This window comes from Lethenteron reissneri, chromosome 46 (genome assembly GCF_015708825.2).
Source record: "Lethenteron reissneri isolate LAM-NWPU_2019-01 chromosome 46, ASM1570882v1, whole genome shotgun sequence".
Taxonomy (NCBI): domain Eukaryota; kingdom Metazoa; phylum Chordata; class Hyperoartia; order Petromyzontiformes; family Petromyzontidae; genus Lethenteron; species Lethenteron reissneri.
The window spans coordinates 2,907,030-2,928,836 of NC_083824.1; the positions used below are offsets into that span (position 1 = coordinate 2,907,030).

The 21,807-nt window shown below is 44.4% G+C and overlaps 1 protein-coding gene across 1 annotated transcript in view; it reads left to right on the plus strand.

The window, feature by feature from the left end:
* The window catches only part of LOC133354218 (semaphorin-6A-like), a 159,315-nt gene that overhangs the window by 112,181 nt on the left and 25,327 nt on the right, over nt 1-21,807 (plus strand). The window contains 3 exon segments of the mRNA XM_061570885.1: nt 1,813-1,989; nt 8,471-8,611; nt 13,183-13,257. Coding sequence (XP_061426869.1) covers nt 1,813-1,989; nt 8,471-8,611; nt 13,183-13,257 — 393 coding nt within the window.

The following is a 21,807-nucleotide window of genomic DNA, read 5'->3' on the forward strand; positions in this document are numbered from 1 at the left end:
AGGATTGAAAGAAATGATAAACTCCCTTTAACAGCATCATCTCGTCTTTTGGGAGTAATGTTCGAAATTGGGAAAGGTTTATAAAGGGCCCCTGGTTATGTCTATTAAAGGCTGCCGTGGCTCTGTAACCTTTTAATGAAAAAGCCAGTACAACACTTGTGAATTTATGTTTGTGCATCAGCGCATTTCGATTGATGTTGGGCAAGGGCTGTTGAACACGTTTTCAAAAAGGTGCACTTTGTTTTGCTACGTTTTGTGTCCTGACACAGCGAAGTACAGTGCATTGCTTTATAAGCAATACTCACTGTATTTGTAAGCATGGCTTGTTCTTTAGAAATGTGGTGTATCCATGGAGTTTTGTACACCGGCATTGTACTGGCGAATATGCTTTCACCCTGCCTATAACAATCTGGGTATTCATAGCAGTCTGTCCGTTGCTATGGCTCTCTCATGAACTCCTTTGAAGAAAAAAATCACATGCGAGTATCCCATGCTCCAGACAATTAATTAAAATAAGAAATTAGTTTGATTCCTTACTTGTTGTTTTTTTCAAGAGAACCGCACCATTGAAATTATACAAATTAAACGTTTACCACAAATCGCGTTTTAATGTCGGGCAGTGAAGTAAAAGTGCTGTGGGGACATCCTTCCATAATCATCATGATTGTTCAAATGCCTTTCTTGAATGCCTGCTGCCCAAAATACAGCGTTTATCAGCAATTAAAGCATACATTTTTATATGTATGTTTCAAATTTAGCTAAACTGTGTTTACACACTTCGCCAGTCTTTCACGGAGAGAGAGGGGGGTAGAGGTGGAGCTGAAGGCGAGGGCGCAGTCAAAGTGTTCGACAATGGGGGGGGAGGGAGGGTGTAGAGATAGGGGGAGAGAGAGGGTGAGAGAGAGAGGGAGGGTAGAGAGGGGGGGTAGAGATGGGGGGGGGGGGGCATTGCACCTCGCTACACCCATCCACACTGCTGACTGTAGAGGTTGACAAGAAAACACAAATAAAGTCATGACCCAAAGTGGTTGATGACATCTTTCCAATGATTGCCGAGTTTAAAATCGTCGTCTCGGTTGAAATTGTGTCTGTATATATGGATGGCTTCATGAACGAATCTTTGTTGATAGCCAGTCGGCTTACAAAATACCATCGTCTTGGAGAAATCAATTTCATGTGAGCCAGCCGCATTAAAGTCATGATCAGCCACGGCAGAAGTATTGGTCCTGCTGTGTTTCAGATCTGCCTTGTGTTCACGAACACGGTCCGAGGCCGTGTCTAACACACTTGGACTGTGCCCTCGCCTTCAGCTCCATCCCTATCTCTACCCCCCCTCTCTCTCCCCGTCTCTGCCCCCTCCCTCAACCCATTGTCGAACGCACTCGCTTTACTTGTACTTCTGGTGCTTTGCTCCGACATTGGCGCTGGCTGCCCCGCCCATGCTGTTGACACCACACAGCTTTGCTCATTCTGAAAGCCCTTAGAAGCAGTTGCATTTGGAGGCTAGCTTCCTCTTTTATCTCCGCCTGATGAAGACTGCTTGTGTTGCAATCGAAACGTCGTGGTGTTTTGCTTTTATTTTTTAAATTTAATTTTTAAAAAAATTCTTTTATTTCTATTTTCTATCTACGTGACTTTACCGAAAGAACCAAGAATATTAATTTCTGCAGTCACGAAAGTTTTTAAAGTCAAAATGTAAAAATAGTTTTGTTACCATATTTCATACTACTGCTGCAGCTGTTGCTGCAGCTGCTGCAGCTGTTGCCTTTGCTGCTGACGTTCCCTGACAACTTCAATCCCGGGCCTCCACAGATACCGGGTGACCCGCCTGGCAGTGGACCCCTCGGCAGGCCCACACGGCCGTCACACAGTGCTGTTCCTGGGCTCTGAGATGGGCCTGGTGCTGAAGGTGTTGTCATGGCCACCACCTGGACCCGACTCGCCTGGCAGCCTCCTCCTCGAGCAGATCGACGTCTATAACCCCAAACTGTGAGTGCGCAAATGTGGATGAGATATGCAAAGCTACCACATTTCTTCGGAAGCTCAACTGGCATATACGTGGTGATCTTGCCCACCCCTCCCTCGGTCAGCCCTCCATTGTAAAAATCATTGGTCCTGCCCCGAGCCAAATTGAGTTGTTTCGTGAGGCCAGCCGTAGCATGGCTCGGTAAATAACCAAAGGAAAGTAACCCATGCTGTGCTGGCCCCCATACTGGCAGGGTTTGGATGTGCAAATGGAAAGGGGGTAAAAGTGGCCCATCTGCAGGTTGGTTCGTTCATTCATGGGCAGGTTCTGTGGCCACATAGGAGACCCAGAATGTTCGGGTTACAGTTGGGAAAGACCCATGTGTCCTCCAATAGACTACGTGAAAATTGAAAATGTTGCGTGTAAAATCAATGTTCATATACTATACGTATTAAATGTCTCCAAATTTTCCAGTGTTCCATGGTACAGCACTGTTGAATGCTGTCCCACACTGCAAGTAAAAGAAAAGTTTGCAGAATATCTGTCTTCTTTTAAGACATAATCACCTGAATGAAAGGTTCTTTGTTATGTTACATGGGCAGCATTTATGACTATGATGGTGAGGTTAGTGCCACCCGAAGGGGGGGGGGGGTGGCAAAAGGGGCAATTTGCTTTAGGCCACACACAAAAGAGGGCCCCCATGGTGGACCTGTTTTCTTGTCACTCCTAAATAGGAGTGGACCCTCACGTGTCATTCTGCCCCGGGCCTCCAGTCTCGGACCTCCAGGAAGCTCTGAGTGAATGTTTTTGGTCTCGTTATGTTTTACCCACGCAGGCCCATAAGTTTACGTAAATTCTCACATGCACAATGCATACATCTTTATTTTTTAGTATGGAATCATAGTTACATTAGGCCTCTTGGTTTGTAAATAACTGTTTTGTAGTTGCACTTCAATGTTTTGCTCACGTAATTTTACATTCTTATGACAGCATATCCACACTTTAAAATGTCAGGGTGGAAGATACTTAAAAAATATTTGCAAAAAAGATTGTATGAAAATGTTTTTCATTTTTCCAAACAGCATTGACAAATATCCTTGGTTCTATCGGTAAAGTCACGTAGAAGGGAAATAAAATAATAAAATAAATATAAAACTATACATAAATATAAAACGTCGTGAGAATTTTTATTGTTTTATATTTATATTGTTTTATTATTTCCCTTCTACGTGACTTTACCGAAAGAACCAAGAATATGAATCCCTGCAATTACGAAAGCTTTAAATCAGCATTGACAAAGGTAAATTAAAATACTCACACAGATGACTTCAAAAGCAAGTGATTCTTTAAAACTGTTCTTGTTAGCATGCATTACAAAGACATTGGCTGACAAAAGAATACTCGATGGAATAGTATGTGTTATGCTGGTAAAAAATATATAATAATAATAAAAATCAAAATTTTGGGAACATTTTGTCGCTGCGGGGAGATCTCTGTGCTAACAAAAATGCGGCTGCCCCCTTTTGTCCCGAACAATGTGCGGATCTTAATTGCGAGATCCATTTTCTTGCAGCAGCATTCCCGTTGCATGCCTCACTTCGCTGCACGCTGATTTTCACCGTGAGAGCCCTTTCTCTCGGGCTCACGAGTGGTTATAATTGGGATAAGTGCTCGAGATCGACGTGCCCCAGATTTTGCAGGTAGGGGTTGAAGGTTGAGGAGGTGGGGGGGGGATGTGTGTTTGGCATCAAGCAGAGCCAACACGCCGATCCAAGAGTAGCGCAGAGCTCGGGAGAACTTTTGGTGCACTACTGTGTCTGCACACTCTTAAAAGACGTGGCGCAAAATGTGAGGAAGTGAGAACAATGTTCTATCTACGTCTGATTACACTGGTCTGCAGACAAAATGCTTCCGAAATAAACGTAGTCCAACTTTACCTAATTCTGGGTCACTAAAAATGAAAATGATGCTTAAATTTGTTGATTGGCTCTCGTTTTCAAGATATGCTACTGGGTCAGTTTTTACGACCCTTGACTTGGGAATGGCGGAGGATAATTGAGTTGGGAAGGGATCTCAATTTAAACCAGAAATAACAAATACATATTTGACTGGATCTAGGAATACATCTATGTTTGGGTTTGGACAGTACTTGCTTTTTGAGCAAAACAATGAATGATGCAATCTGAACCTGGCATTGCCATCATACATGATATGAATTGCATCATGTTATCCCTAGAAATCATGGATGATGCATAACTAGACTTACATCTCTCTGCTGAACAAATTGCCCAAAATCAGCTCTAGAAATCATGCAGTGTCGTGCTCTATTATTTGTCAGTGTTTGATTTTGCAAAGGGACACATTCTGTTTAGCCAAAGTGAGCAGAGATGCCTTGTACTTGTGTGAACAAAGCAAATAACTTCTGCTGTGTTGGTGGTGAAGTGACTTTTGCATCACAAAAGTGCACTATAACCACCATGGTTAAGAAAGCCTATCACCTTTATTTTGGCTGCAAAATTGGAGATCAGGGCAAGGCACATATGCTGCAATACTTGTGCAACAAATCTTCGCCAGTGGTTGAACAGGAAAAGTAAATCTATGCCTTTTGCAGTGCCAATGATTTGGAGAGAGCCAACAGATCATATCAGCAATTGTTACTTCTGCATGGTGCCTCCAGTTGGGAAAGTTGTGTCAAAGAAGAAAAAGTGGACTGTGCATTATCCAAACATCCCATCAGCTATACACCCAGTACCCCACGGAGAAGGACTGCCGGTTCCTGATGCACCAGATGAGGAAGAGGAACAGGATGAAACTTCTGGTCTTGAACTATCAAGGTCAAGGTCACATGACCCAGATTTTCTCCCATCCTCCTCCTCTGAACCACACCTCATAACAGAAGGTGAACTGACAGACCTTGTCAGGGATTTGGAACTACCCAAGAGTAAGGCAGAGCTGTTGGGCTCCAGACTGCAGCAGTGGAATCTCCTGGCAGGTGATGTTAGGGTTTCCATGTTCCATGACCATCAAAAGGATCTTGGCCCATTCTTCATGGGAGGTGATCTTGTAGCCTGCAACAACATAAATGGTGTGATGGCAGCCCTTCAACATCGTTCATGATCCAGATGAGTGGAGACTGTTCATTGATTAATCGAAGGTGAGTCCTTAAGCTGTTTTGCTCCATAATGGCAATGTTTTGCCATCAATTCCAGTTGGTCATGCAGTCCATATGAAGGAAACCTATGACAACATGAAACAACTTTTGAGGTGCATAAACTATGACCAATATCAGTGGCAGCTTTGTGTCAATTTGAAGGTTGTTGTTCTCTTGCTTGGTCTGCAGACTGGATACACAAAGTACTGCTGTTTTATTTGCGAATGGGTTAGTCGTGCGAGGGATTCCCACTACATCAAGACAGATTGGCCACTCTGACAGTCATTGGAGCCTGGGAGGAAAAGTGTTTAGCATCCACAACTTGTTGAATCAAGGAAAATGTTGTTACCACCCTAACACATCAAGCTGGGTCTGATAAAGAACTTTGTCAAAGCCATGGACAAAACACAAGCAGCTTTCAAGTACCTCCGTGGAAAATTTCCAAGGTTAAGTGAAGCAAATATAAAGGAAGGTGTCTTTGTCAGTCCTCAGATTCGTGAACTTCTTCGAGATGATGCATTTCACAGTGCACTGTGTGGCAAGGAAAAGACGTCAAGGAAAGCCTTCCAGTTATTGGCAACAAATTTTCTCGGAAACAACAAGGCAAACAACTACAGGGAATTGGTGGAAAACCTCCTCAAGGCATACAAAAGCCTTGGTTGCAACATGTCACTAAAGAAAAATGTTTTGCGCTCTCATCTAGATTTTTTTTTCTCACCGAACTGCGGAGCAGCGAGCGACGAGCGTGGCGAGCGATGTCACCAGGACATTGCGACAATGGAGAAACGCTATCAGGGCCAATGGAGCCCATCAATGTTTGCAGACTATTGCTGGACAGTGACAAGAGATGCTCCATTTAATGAATACAAGAGACAAGCCAAGAAGCGCCGAGTAGACACTGAATAAGGACTAGACTATGTACTTATATATACATTATAGTTGTTTGCCTTGTGTTTCATGATACATTTTATCTATATAACCCTTTTGCTGATTTTTAAAGTGTTCCATGGACAGGCCAGGTGACATGTTATCATATAAAGCAACCATAAACACATGAAAAAGCATAGGTTTACAATTTATGAGTGAAACTCTACTATCTGCACAATATTCTTGGTTCTTTCGGTAAAGTCACATAAAAGGGTAATTTTCTTGCTGTGGTTTTCACACCTGATGATGATTGCTTGTGTTGCAATCGAAAAGTCGTGATCATTTTATTGTTTTATTTTTATTATTGTATTATTTCCCTTCTACGTGACTTTACCGAAATAACCAAGAATATGAATCCCTGCATTCACGAAAGCTTGAAATCATAATTTATCTACACAATATACATATGGAGTGGATTCAACTGAGTCACAGACATACTCTTTGGAGGCAACACATTTATTGATACCAACACAAATGGGTAACTGCCCCTTTACCAGATAACAGCCTGTGGTGGTGGACCACCAGGCTAACTACACACAATGGTGGTGGACACCAGGCTAACTACACTAATCACACTGGGAGTAGCTACAATGGACTGGATCCCGGCTTGGGTCCAGGTCCACGTGTTGGTGACTCTTCTTGGACATAGAACATAGATCTTCAGGATAACAACAGCAATGCTCAACCCCGGTCCCTCTGAGGACCCGGCTTATATCTTCACTGGCCGTGGCTGGCTCCGCTCTTGGCCACGACCACCTTCTCGAACCCTCTAGCAGGATCTCGCCCCGACACATGACCACCCCTAGCCCCCACTTGGGCCCCCTGTGTAGATCTTACCCGTCACGTGCCTTCCAGGGTCAACTAGAGTGCCATGGCCCTTAGTAACCCCAGTCATGGCCGGCACCCTCACACCCCCTCCTATAGGGGACAGCACTGCACGCCGAGCGTGGTGCCACTCGGCGCTCTCTATCAGCGCTCACCGAGCCCCTCTAGGGCTGGTACTACACCCACATGTACGGGGTGTCCGCGATGGTAATACATCGCACGCCGTGCCTCGCTAGAGCCGGCATTACCCAGTGACATTCACGATGTCGCTACACACGTGATGTCCACGATGTGAGTACATCACACGCCGTGCCTCTCTAGGGCCGGCACCACACAGTGACATCCGCGATGTCACTACACATCGACGTAAAATGTAAAACTTAAATATCTTAGGAACAGTAGCCAATCCGTTGCTTTAATTGTCATGCAGCGGTGCACAAGCACAAATCACAAAAAAACTTAAAGCGTTCATCAAATAGACAGCCTAAAAAAAGCAAAGTATATCGGTGACGTTTGTGCCAATGGTGTCTGTCTCCACAGCACATAGGCTTCTCTACCTGGCCTCTGTCTGTGCTGGGGGAAAAGGGGCCATTGCCCAGAACGTGTCAGCTATTTGATACTTTTCTTTTTACGGCCACAGTGTTATTGATGAATGTGCTGACTTTTTTATTGTAAATCTACACATTTTATATCCCTTTCTGTGGCCAGTAGCATATCATTCAAACATTTCTGACAAATGCTGGAGGACAGCAGGGGGTTGGGGGTTGGGCAGTGATTCACTGCAGCCAAATTTTTGTGAGAAATCGCTCATCGTGTTGGACTTTAAGTTCTTTAATCATGGTGTACAAGTTCAATACTGCACACTACTGAGGTCAGTTGGGCTCATTACAGAAAAATTGTGTTTTTATGGATGAAGGCAGTTTCACTTGTAGGTTATTGCTCCATGTTACAACCAAAAATTAATCATTACTGCTGCCCTACAGTATATTGGGGAATATTCCAGTAATATTCAATGTGTTATCCAAAACAAGTAGACAGTTTTTTCCCCCAAGGGTCATCTAAATGTACATATTTTAACATTCCACACTGATAATTGATCTGGTGTGGTGCGTACGCAGTCTGTGGTTTAACCAGCTCATGGACCCCCAGGTTCAAGTTCAAGTTCATTTATTAGGTATAGCCCTGTGAGCCATTCGGCTCTTGAATCGGGTGCAACCGCAACAAACAAAAAACAAAAACATGAACAAAAAACATCTTAAAGTGAATATGTGACTAAGTGCAAACATAAAATCCAAAAAAAAGACCATTTTATTCTTATGCCTGTACCAAACGCAACGCATTTAATCCTATAGCTGCGAGTGGAAACCGTGCTTTGAAATGCCATCCCATTCGCTGTGGTAGGCGAGCTCTTGACCACTTTGTGTGTAGTTTTTTTATGGTTGTGCTGAATGTCTCTCAGATGTGTTTTCAGCTTGAATACGATCCTGTCCCATCACGTGCAGCGAAACCGTCAGACGTCACGTTGAGCAACATGCGGGAAAGAACCAGAAAACACATGGGAGAACTGTGACAATATCTCTGTTAAATTCTCCCGGCTGCAGGTGCAACAGAGGGGACAAGGAAGACCGCCGCATCCTGGACATCCAGCTGGACGTCGAGAGCCACGCTCTCTTTGTCGCCTTCTCCGCCTGCGTCGTTCGCTTGCCGCTGAGTCGCTGCGAGCGCCACGCCAGGTGTAGGAAGTAAGAGCCGCTAAGTTGATCGGTTTGCACCATCCTCGGGATTGGGGGTGGGGGGCGGCATGCAGTGGTGACAATGGGGTCACCGATTTTCCTTCCCTCACAGCATTTGACCTGTCTGAAAAGGGCGCAGGCATTCTCCCATGGACTGAAGAGTAATGAGGCTTTCTTGATTCAAGTCGCATTCTGCATGTGCCATTTTGAGGGCTTCGACCTTCGACCTTTGACACGGAAGAAGTGGATTTTTCCCTGCCGTGCTCTTTGACCTCGCATGTGCTTTGGTTTCCCTGCATTGATGCCTCTGAGTTCTGTACCAAGACTTCAGTTTCTCTGAGTGATTGAGGAGTGCGCTTCATAACCTTTCCACAATTGTATAAATACAGTAAAACATCTTGAATCCACACGAATTTGGGGAAGGGCATTTCTGGTAATGGGAGTTTTTTGGCACACTGCAAGTAATTTTGCACATTAAATAAATATTACTCTTAATGACCGCTCAACTTAGGACAACGTTGCATCCTGTACCACCTCTGCTTTTTACCATAAAGGCTTAATGAAGGCTTAAGGTTTACTGAATGTTTTAAATACATGACATATATTTCTTCAGTAACAGAATTATCTAAAATTTATGTCCGTAAGCAAAGAACACAAGGCTACCACTAGCAGACCACGTGGCACAATAATAATACATATGTATACTCAGGCCATTGGATGGCTCATCCGTAGATTCCGGTTCAGATGTGTTTGTCCGTGGTAGCTGATAGCGGCTATTTAGTAGCAAAGATAGGCAAGATAAATGTTTGTTTCGTATCAGGGTGCCAATTCCACTGCATCTTTAAATGTTTGTGTCAGCTGTTTAGTTTGGATTTTGCCATGGTTATATATGGTCCAATAACCATTTAATAACGTTCCTCGGTTTCAACTTTGCGCTTCTGGTTAATGTGGTTATAAGTATGTAGGCTGGCATCCTTCACTGGGTTGGAGCCTGCAAAAGTGGTTACAGGCATCAAGTTGACCGTGCTGCCTCAATTAAAAAGTCTCTCAGGTTCTCTGCATGCAGCGGCCAGTGCCAGGGGAAGGCCTTCAATCGGTGCCGAAATGTTTTTTTTTGCAAACTCACCTTGAAGGTGAGAAAGCTTTCTTTGAGTCCAGGGGACATTTTGACTTTATCTGATAAACTTTTGATACTTTATTTAGAAGTGTACGATCGTGAGACCTTGCTTTGTTATATATGGAGTCATTCCGATTCATGCCAGGCTCTTTAAATGTAAATGCAGAGGTTGTGGGTGAGGGGGCTTTGACTTCTTGGCAAAATTTCAGTCATCATTATGCAGATGTGAGCATATGTGTGTGTGTGCGTTTCTTCTGGCCGCCGGATGGTTTGATGTGCTCGCAGTACTGAGTTCTGCGCTGGTGCCTCTGGGTCCTGAGTTTGATTTTGACTCAGGACGGATTAATTTTAACTCCTTCAGCTCCGGTGCCTTTAGGAGGTTGTCATGTGCAGTGAGCTTCATGGTCTGTGCCTCATATGAATGTGAATGTAAAAACAAAAAACAATACTCCGTGCAACGCATTGTGAAATCACATGGCATGGCTAGCACAGCGAGGTTAAAGGAACATGTGACAGCGAAACTGCACGCAAAATTACAATCGTCAAATATTCTCCCTTAATTGGATTAAATGTTACACTACAGTGATGGACAGTTAACAATGAAGGCCTCCGTGAGAGGTGTCAGTGCCGGGCTGACACCGCCGCGAGGCAGCGGGTACGGACGTCGCCAGCTGCTCTCATCTGTACCTTAGCCCCACATATAGAGGTGGCCTAAGCCCTGCCATTGTTTCTCATCGACTTTCAATAAACGCCAAACCTTGACTGCAGCCAAACCCAGGACCTCAGCACCAGTAGAAGCTCATAAAATGCAGCAACACTTACAGTCTATTAACATTTTGTCTGACATTGCTGCTGCTGTCAAGAGCCATGACAAGCTATGTATGCACTTAGGCCCTTTAGCAAAATGCACTTTGGCTTCCTTACAAAATTCTGAGAGAGCAGAGATGAACGAGTGGAATGTCATTTCAGTTTCTGCGTCAGATCCAAATGTCCACGGCCATTCACTAAACAAACACTGGCTTCTCTGGACCAGCTTTGTATCTTGCATCTTATCTGGCACATATCTCTTGTATTGCAATAAAGTTCCCAAGTTTATAGTTTTGAGACGAACTTAATTGTTTTGAGATGCACATCTGTGGGTTTGCTTCGTGCTTGAAAACTGATGGAAAAGTTTTCACCTTTTTGTATTGACACACACCAAAAATCAGTGTATATAATAATAAAAGCTGGAGGAACCATGGTAGTAACTCCCTGCGGGGAGAAACTAATAAAGAGAAATCTAAAGAACTTCTTTCATCACCCACCTTCCTAATCCCCCACCTTAGCCACCACCTCCTGCATCCCCTTTCCTATAAAGAAGAGATTATAAACTATTTATCCTCGCCAAGCACAGTGCCACTCACTTGTAATGTGGCACACAGAGATCTGGATTGGTGGGCCCCCACGAGCTTTGAGTGGGAGGATGTTTTTTTCTCCCTTTTCTGGATGCGTAGTATGCAATGCTCTGTAGCTACGGGTCTTGCCACCATTCCAGTTTTCCCAGAAGATCCTCCTTTGTAGGTAGCCATGCATATGCAAGTCTTCCCCAGCACACTAAACGTCCCAGTTTTGTCAAGTGCCTAATAATAGACCCGTTAAAGGCGATGAATTTACATGCAAGGCCCCCTCCCCTATTCCAGTATTGTGAGATATCCTTCTCGCGATATGGCCCGAGTTTTTGAGCCTTAGAGATCGCAACGAGGCTGCAGAAGCATGATTGCGATCGTCCAGTTTTTTTTTACCAATGTATGTGGAGAGCAGTGTCGAGTGCAAATAGAACAAATGTTAAGGCTGTGGCCTTGCAACTCAGCCACCAAGGACTATTTGCTGGTGGCTTTTGTCAGATGAACCATGATGAGAAATATTTGACCGAGAGACAAAATAAATTAATCATCACTTAAAATTAATCTGCACGCCCCAGTCAGGGATGAAATATTTTTCATTAGTGCCTCGCTCTAAAAAAGACCCTGCATGCATGTTTTAGCAAGCATGTATTGATTAAGAATGGAAATAAGATGAACTTGACTTTTTCTAATCAGAGAATGAGCATCTTCTAAATTGAAAATCGTTGTTCCATTCACTTGGCCCGTCAACCGTTTCGTTAAATAGCATGAGGCCCATAGGCCAAAGGTTTTCAACCTCGTGTTGAAGATGAGCTGTACTGCCTGACAGCATATCAATAGAGAGCCGTACCATTCCCACGCCCCGATCTCCACAAATAAAACGGCCAACATTCATATTGCGGTTGTGGCGATTCAAGCATGCCTCTCTCAATGAGGCAGCGCACTCCAGTCGATGACCTCCTCTACCTACACATCACAGCAGTCTTTGTGGACAGTAGCTACAAAGTGCCATTCCTGCCAACCGGCGTCAGCACCAGCACCAATGTGATTTGATGCCCTCTCTGCATGCCATATGGCACGCTCCAGTTAATTCCACACCCCCCGCACCTGCGTGTAACGCAGACTGCAATTAAAGCACGGCAGGTGCGGGCGTGATACATCGGTGGATGTGTAGTCCTCTGAAGGGGAAGCTTCTGCCTGAGTTGGTACCCCCTTCCCCATCTGCAGCCTCACCTTCCCCAGTTAGAGCTTTCCCTCAAAATGACCCACGTCTGCCTACTTTGGCTGCCATTTGAGCCTCGGACAATGAGTTTTTTGCACGCCCAGCTGGGGGCTGGGAGAGTCCCAATAAGCCTGCAGACCTTTCACATCTCGCTCCTCTCGCGCCACTTCCAAGTGCCGTGAGGGTCGCTGGCTTCGGCGGGGGAGTCTGGAGATGTTTGAGATGCTACGTGCGGCTGAGGAGCTGGCAGGAGGGTGGGGGGGGGGGGGGCGGGAGGGGTTTGCGGGGGGGGGGGTGCGGGCTCTGGGAAGGTTGGTGATCACGCGGACTGTCAAGATGCAACCAGTTACCTTTTTCATTGTCTCGCCTCCCCGACCACTTCCCAGCTTTACACTTCACCTTGCCACGCACACAAGCATTGTTCAAACTTTTAATTAGATGACCCCTTAATGTAAAAGTTAATTATTTAAGAATTTTTCCATTAAGATAGGATTTATGACCTAACACATACAGGCTTGCTAAATATAGATATATATTAAAAAGCTGTAATTGCTTCCATTATCAAGTTATTGAGACAAGAGTGTGTTGTTTGCCCGTGTGCTGATGTCTTTTTTCACCGACCACGCTCCCTGTACTCTCGTGTATTTCCCCCAAGTCACACTTTGGTGCCTTTTTATTTATTTCACCTATAAAACGGTCTTGCGCTTTTTTTTGTTCTTCAGTCACGTTCGAAACCTATTGAGACAACTGTGCTATACGTTTCATATCTGAGAATGACTTTCAAAGTATTGAATATTTTGTGATAGTTGTTAAAAAAAAATGTGTGTGCGTGTGTGCCCTTGCCCCGGTCGTGCATCAGGAACTGCATAGCGGCACGCGACCCGTACTGCGGCTGGCAGGACGACTCCTGCGCCCGAATCATCTCGCACACGACGTGAGTGCGTTTAATTAGCGCCGTTAATTCTGGGTGCATCGACACCCGGGAAACACATTCGCGTGGGTATCACCGCCGTCTTAGCCATTTTCTTTAATCACCAAGCGGTCAAATCGCTTCTTCGACTGTGGACGTGTGAAAAATGGGGAGGGGAAAAAAAACGAACGAACGTACTTTATGGACATCGGTGTTTGGTGGAGAAAAAAAACAATCTCCTTAATAATGAAGCAATTTAGAAACATTGTAATTGATTTATTATGGCGATAAAGACTAATCAATGGGCTTGTCATCGTGAGCCTGCACTGCTTTTCATTCCTCCGCATTAGCTGCCTCGCGTTGGCATTATTTTAATTTATGGACTGTCGCCTCTGGTACAGAACTGTTTCCCCAAAACAATTAGGACAGCGCCTTTTGTGTCCGCTAATGATAAATTTCTCCAGGGAGTCAGGTACATCCGCAGTGGTGGGGGTTATTTATTTATTGTGCTTTCTTGTATTTTACTTTTATTTTTTATCGTACAGAACTTCCGCAAGGACAATGGCTACAGAGCGACCTTGTCGGTCGAGTAATTCATAGGCCTCTGTGTGTTGGTGTCTCAGCCAAATGAACTGTGGCTTATTTATTTGCCTGTCTGCGTTTAGCCCATCAGGGGCCACCCAATACAAGGTCTCCTCTGCGTTTGTGTCTTTTTTTAGAGTGGGTGGCCAGGGTGCTTCAGTGGTTTGTGTGCTCGCCTCTGGGTTGGAAGTTCACCATTTAGATTGCCCATCTTTCTCGGCACTGCTTCAGGAAACTCATTTGGCATTGGCTGTTGCTTCTTGCCCCAATGAATATTTATTTTTGTTAAATCCCATGTCTCCTTTGCAAGAGATTTGCTATCATTTTTGGGTTCTTACCTCCTCAACGAGGGCTTCCTAACTAAACGGAGCAGTGCTTTGTGTGGTGATGTTTGTGGAATGGGAGATCTGTTAGCGACAGAGGGGACTGTGTTCCAGCAGTGGGTTAACAAATAGCTGTAAATTATTGTATTATTATACAGATTACCTCCGCTGATGTGTTACGTTCACATTTTACCCAAGTATTTTTTTTAAAGTGGCAACAAATACAGACAATCCAGTCATGGCAGGACTTTTCCCTTTCATATATTTGGTAAGCATGGGCGGTTGGTTATAATGGCTTAGTTTTACAATCCTGAGTTAAATTATTTTATGTGAAATTTACATTTGTGCTTTAAAAAGAAGGATTTAAGTCTTGTAAGGTAAGGCAAAAAGTGTATGATAAAACATGCTAATAGGACTGCACGTTGGGATTTGCACAAGTTGATTGGATAATTGGTTCTTTACCCTTCTATCTGGCAACAAAACTGACACCTTTTTGCAAGGAGTCATGTTTGCATAGACCGCAATACCTGCAGTCATAATACAAACAAAAGAACATAACTCTGCTAATGTGCACTGTCCTTGAAGTTGATTGGTCCACACCCGAGACAGCTTTCCTTCGAGCCTAGTCTCATATGGGTTGGACCAGATGACGCCAAAAGGCGCACAACTCAAGGACAATGCACCATCAGAGTATGAGAGCTCGGGGCAAGCATCTACACTATGGGGACCTCATTTGCCAGTAAAAATATGATAATTGGTTCTTTACCCTTCTATCTGGCAACAAAACTGACACCTTTTTGCAAGGAGTCATGTTTGCATAGACCGCAATACCTGCAGTCATAATACAAACAAAGGAACATAACTCTGATAATGTGCACTGTCCTTGAAGTTGATTGGTCCACACCCGAGACAGCTTTCCTTCGAGCCTAGTCTCATATGGGTTGGTCCAACCCATATGAGACTAGGCTCGAAGGAAAGCTGTCTCGGGTGTGGACCAATCAACTTCAAGGACAGTGCACATTATCAGAGTTATGTTCTTTTGTTTGTATTATGACTGCAGGTATTGCGGTCTATGCAAACATGACTCCTTGCAAAAAGGTGTCAGTTTTGTTGCCAGATAGAAGGGTAAAGAACCAATTATCATATTTTTACTGGCAAATGAGGTCCCCATAGTGTAGATGCTTGCCCCGAGCTCCCATACTCTGATGGTGCATTGTCCTTGAGTTGTGCGCCTTTTGGCGTCATCTGGTCCAACCCATATGAGACTAGGCTCGAAGGAAAGCTGTCTCGGGTGTGGACCAATCAACTTCAAGGACAGTGCACATTATCAGAGTTATGTTCTTTTGTTTGTATTATGACTGCAGGTATTGCGGTCTATGCAAACATGACTCCTTGCAAAAGGTGTCAGTTTTGTTGCCAGATAGAAGGGTAAAGAACCAATTATCATATTTTTACTGGCAAATGAGGTCCCCATAGTGAAGTTGATTGGAGTTTGTAAAAGTCTTGAACTTAAACAGCAGCAGCATTGATTTCATCTTGAGGTGCATGTGTTGAGCTAAATCTACACGCAATACAGCAGCATCGTTTGCAAGCAATTGGATGGCTGATGTCTGGGAATACAAGAAAATCATTATGGATTGAGTGGAGCATATTTAAACCATTAGCACACGAATGCAATCACAGGCAGGTCAATGCTTAAACAGGAACAATACAACCTTGGGTACTTTTCAAAAAGCCTTGGTATTCACATGATCCCAGTCTAAACTGGCAGGACCACATGTCAAACAGTTAGCATAGTAATAGATCAGAGGTAGGGACACGGCTTATAACTTACAGTGGGTTAGTGTGATGATGCGGAAAGAGTGACTTTGTTAGATTGTTTGTCTCCAAAAGTGCCGCAAAGGCGGATCACCAAGGTCGCATCTGCCGCCAAGAAGGATGGAGGGAGTCGTGCGGACTACCGTGGTGGAGATCCAGTTAAGATGGATTTGTGAAAATTAAATTTGTTTCGGGGTGACCTTGCAAGAAAAGCTTCCCACCACAACAGACGTTGTTACCTAAGACTTTCCCCTGTCCTTTTAAACGCAACGTCACTTTGAGCCGAGAGCGATCACGACACAATTGTTTTGTCCACCATTAATTTGAACCAAATTATTTTCGAGGATAATAGGGGAGATGTCATGCTTGTAATTTGTGTTGGCGATAATGATAAAGTTGCAGGCACTGTTATGAATGCTACGTGAGAATCTCTAAGATTTTGTAGATCTGTATGGTTATTTTCTTTCTTCACAGTACAGCCTGACAGCTGTGCTAAGCTGCCTGACATCACTACCTGGCAGCATAGAGTTTAGTCTTGCATTTTTCTGCTGCCAAAAAGTAGAGACTTATACAAACAGATTAAAAATGGAAAGGAGTGACATGGGTGTGAAAGTAACAGTGCTTTTTTGTTTACTGTTCGTCTCTTTCTTTTATCTTGAAAGCACAAGCAATTAGTGAGTGTGAAAGCAGACAAGTTCTCATCGTTTTTAAACACACCCACAGTCCACGGGCCTCCCCCCTACTTTCAAAACCCACACACTCTCTTCTATACCGAATGTCGATCTCTGAAATACACTTTCACCGATGCCAAAAGAGATCTGCCGAACCTCCCAACTCCTGTTCACAAAGCGTTAATCAATGTTGCTGCTTGCAAAATACGTGACCTGCTGTATTTATTCTGGGGAACAGTGTTCATATTTTTATTTTTCAGGTCCACTAGTTCATTACCACATTTTATTGACATTTGTCAGAAATTCTGCCAGACCTCCACGCTGTGCATAACTCAATCACACGAGCTAGGGCTTCCGAGGATTTCCCAACGGCGCTGATTAGCACTTGCCTCTCCGTCCATCTGCAGGCTTCCCACATGAACAGTGATGTTTGTTCACCCTTCCTGACACTCGGTTGCCAACCGGCCCTCAGCAATAGAGTACAATGCCTTTTTCTTTGTTTCTCGGTGTCCTTGCGTTTGGCTGCTCTTCAGCCAAGTTAATCCAGGGAGAGCAACTGCCCCAGCCAGCTGCTATACAACAGACGGCTTGCATATGGAGAATTTGTCTGTGCCACCAGCAGCCGTTCTCTGCCCACTGGCTTAATGAAGGTCTCACTACTATGGGCAGAGCTTCTTCTGTTTTATTCCAGCTGGGTAGATGCAGTGACTCAAAGTGGAAACTCATGATCAATGTATTTAATCCAGCTTGCACCTGGACACGAGCTGATCTCCATGGTAGATGTCCTCTCGGACGCGTTTAATTTCTTGGCCGCGACACCGTAATTTTTCTTTACCGCTGACAGTCGTCCCTTCACTTGATGGGCCCTGCCCAAGCCCACTTGCTAGTTTAAGTTTAGAAACGTGCGTTGAAGAATATTTGGCTGCTGTAAATTTCCTCATGGATAAGCCACTTCACTGAGCTGTCATTTGTGGCCAGGTCGCTTCTGACAAAAAGCTGTATAGCTCAGTGGGGCATACCGAAAGAACCAAGAATATGAATCCCTGCAGTCACGAAAGCTTTAAATCAAAAGTTTAGTTTTGGTTTAGCCTAAATTATCTTTGACCTATACTTTTTGGTTCTTTCGGTAAAGTCACGTAGGTATAAAATAAAATCCAATCCACGTGTTATTTTTGCTTTCTCTCAATGTAATTCAAAGTATAAAAACTGTACGAGGTAAAATGTCGGCCTGCAGGCAACTTGGCTCATCATCCTTCCGAGGTCAATAAAAGATGTACCAATTTATAGGATGTCAATCGTGGTCGTCTTGTGAAGAAACTGTTACCCACCAAAGGAATGTGGAATTTCAACTTCAGAGTTGAAGACTTCCGGTGGAGATGAACATCACCAAATGCGCATAGAATTCAGACAATTCCTTGTTTAATGCCGTAGTCTCACTTGTCCATGTGCCCCTGATTTCCGCTTTAGTTCATTGTTTCGGCCCTGTTGGGAGACTGCTGCAGATTTGAAAGGTGGAATGTATGGTAACAAATAATATAGCAAGGCCATGGCTCTTTGTGCTCTCCTGTATAAGTGTGTGTGTATGCGTTAGTTTTTTTGTGTGTGTGTGTATATGTTCATTTCTATGTTAGAACGTGAAGTTGGCCACCCACCCCCTCGTATGCCTAGCCGGCCTTCAAAGGTGCTCGCTAACAGCACTTGTCCCAACAGTATTTAAGGCTATACGGGGGAGCTTTGCCTTTGTTTTTAACACCAGTGTTGGGATACAAATTTATCTGGGCGTGGTGCTGGCCACACCGTTTACTTTTGCAGATTGGAAACCTGAATAGGTACTCACTCGTGAAATGTGCCCCAATAATACATAAAGGCTATACAGTAAAACTTTGGATTGCAAGTAACTTGGTCTTGCGTTTGTTTTGCAAGACGAGCAAATTTTTAAATAATTATTAATTTGATAAACGAGCGAGGCCTTGCAATACGAGTAGTACGTGTATACGCTTTGTCTGCCGAGCGTCACGTGATCACAACTGATATACGAATGCTTTGATATACGAGTGCTTTGGATTTAAAACACGTTTCCGGAACGAATTATGCTCGCAATACAAGCCAGTTGGGATACTTTCAATCTATTTTCACCGTTATCTTCCCTGGTAGTCTGCATTTAATGGCTCCCTTAAGTATATTGGTTTGTACTTCTGTAAAAGCCAAATCTTGTTTATCTACATGCTTATACATGTTTGCCCTTCACATTTTATTTAATGGATTGAGTCCAAGTTCAGGGATTCATGTTCAGAAGAACCAAACGGAGTAGTTGGTAGCAATATGTGTGTGTGTATGTGGAGCATGTTTTGTGTGGGGAGCGGTAGTGTAGCGATAAGCGCGCTGCGCTTCGAATCCGGTGACCCGAGTTCAATTTCTGCTCATGACCAAAATCAGGGATAATTATTTGAACTGGTCCTGGGCCCTCCCCTAGGTCGACTCAGCCTCAAATTATTACTTGGTATGGAAAACATCAGCACTGGGGAGACAAAGGAGGCCATACGTGGTGCTGGCCCCCCACCCTCGCATGTGCCGTGCTGGCCTTAATAGGTACTCGCTAACAGCACATGCCCCAACAATCAGCTCAAGGCTATACGGGGGAATCTTGGTCTTTGTGCGTGTGTGTGCATACAGTTATCTACCCATGTCCCCGTCAGTGCGTGCGTGCCTGCTTGTCGTTTCTGCGGACATTTTATTTATTTCTTTGTGTGTCTGTGTGTGCTTGTTTGTTTTATTTCCGTTTTGCTTTTCAGGGACACTTTTGTGTCTGTTTTCTTTACAATTTTCGCAGAAAAAGTTCCTAACGAAAATCTCTCAACCACGTCAGATTAACGGCACCTCGGGCTGGCAGCAATCCAGCGTACACAGACCGTTCCCGCTAAAACAAATATAGCTGGCGAGGAAAGATAACGCAACGGTGCATTTGTGTGTTTTCATAATAAGCACCAATAAGCTTTTTATTTCGGCTGTCATGAGCTGAGTGACTATGGCAGCTATTTGAAAGTCCCCTATGCTCCTTGATTGATTTGGATGATATTCTTTGTGTCTTTCGGTAAAGTCACGTAGAAAGGTTCAAAGAAATAACAAAAAACTACGACGTTTCGATCGCAACACAAGCGGTCGTCAGCACCCCCCCCCACCCCCTTTTCCTAATGACGACCGATTGTGTTGCGATCGAAATGTCGTATTTTGTTATTTCTTCGCACCTTTCTACGTGAATTTACCGAAAGACCCAAAGAATATGAATTCCTGCAGTCACGAAAGCTTTAAGTCAAGATTTGATTTGACATTTTAAATTTCATTTAGACTATTGGGTGGGGAAAAGAGATGGCCTGTTAGGTTCAGTGGTCACAGTTCCTGGGTGTCTTTCAACCGATACATTTTCTCTTTAACATTCACTTCCGTAGCGCATTCAATTAATTATCCTGGTAATTTAATCATTGCTTGATTGCGGGTAAATCAGAGGCCACGGTACGTGGCTAAAATAGATCACCTTGAACTGAGAAATTCACGGAGCAAGCGTCATTTGACATTGAGTCAAACGCACAAGCCAAACGAATGCAGAGCAGCTTGCGTGTACAGGTGCGCTGATGTCCGGTAAGACCAAGCAAGTTCGATGCCGTTGACGTCACGGCCCATTTAAGCTCTTCGCATGATGTCGATTGCTTCTCCCCAGTGAGCGCGTTCTCACCCGTTAGCGACGATGCAGCCAGCCCGAGTGAACAACCCAGTGTACCAGCCACTTGGATGGCTCCACCAACATTTGCGAAGCAGCTAAAACGAAAAAAAAAACCTGTGCTGAAAGAGCTGTGAGAAAGTTGTAGCCACACTGCCAGAGCGTGTCAGAGGTCAGCCTTGCTCCGCCGGCAGTTTGCACGACGTCAGCAAACTTAATGGCAAGTTCTACGCGCGGCAGCTTGTTAAGTCAGCACTACTTGTTTGTCTACGGAAGTTCCCACCGGATTCGTTTACGGTGCGTTGTTTGTAATTGGTCTGTGGAAAACCTCGGCTAACCCAACCCAACCCAACCGCCAAGACCCGTTCTCAGCTCTGGTTACATTTAGCTAAATTTCCTATTGTTTAAACTGCCTAAGTCGTTGTCGGAAGTTCTTTTGAGTGAGCACAAATTACAGCTGGCTCCATGCGGGTTGGGTATGTGGAAACATAACTACACGCGACTGCTCTTTTGTTTTTCATCCGGTGGTTTGTGTCAATACACCTCACAGTGCACTTAGTTTAGGTTGTGTTGACCTATAAAAGCCACACACCCGAGGCAGTTACCTTTTGGGATTGGACCCACATCATTGGTTCAGTTGTAGTGCTGTGGCCACTGCAACCAAAACACAGCCTTTATTGAATTCCTCTCCCCAACCGCACACATACAGAGATTTCCCAAATGTTGTGTCGAGTGCCGTTAGCGATCACCTGTGAATGTCAGAATGTCATAAAAGAGGATGCTATGCTCATCAACACACTCGGCTACCTTTTTTTGCGCCGTGCCAATGCTTACACATTATACAGAGTACAAATTTTAAGCCTTAAATTAATTATGGGAGCTCTAAGACAGATTGTTGCTAGTTGCCAAAGGTGTTATTGATAGCCGGGAATGTAATCCAGGTTCCTGGAATGGTAAGACCATGTGAAAATATCCCCCATGTAGCCTTTAACAGACTGTTGGTGCCAAAAAAATCTCCAAATACTAAAAAAAAAACTGACTGTTGAGACGAGTGTTGTTTGTGAGCTGCTATGAATGCCAGCACAGCACACGATGGGGTGGATGGACAGCACCATGCCCAGCCGCCTTTGCCCATTGTGGTTTACCCACTACACTAGGTACAGGCTTCCCTCACTTTATGCTGTAGACACATTCCAATAAAAGGGTGCACAAAGAGAAACCGCACAAGGGGACAGCTGCCTACCGAGTAGCGCGCACAGTACACACACAGTGTTGTCCCACGTCTGACCACATAGCCACATGGAGAGTTAATTCAAACCGCATAGAGCGAATTTTTGGTGGAAATAGGTTAGCCGCATATAGGCAAAATATGCACAAACCGAACCCGCATAAAGCAAGGGAAACCAGTACTCATTTTAAGGCTGAGTTGACCTCGGAGAGGGTCCAGGACTGGTTCAGATATCGG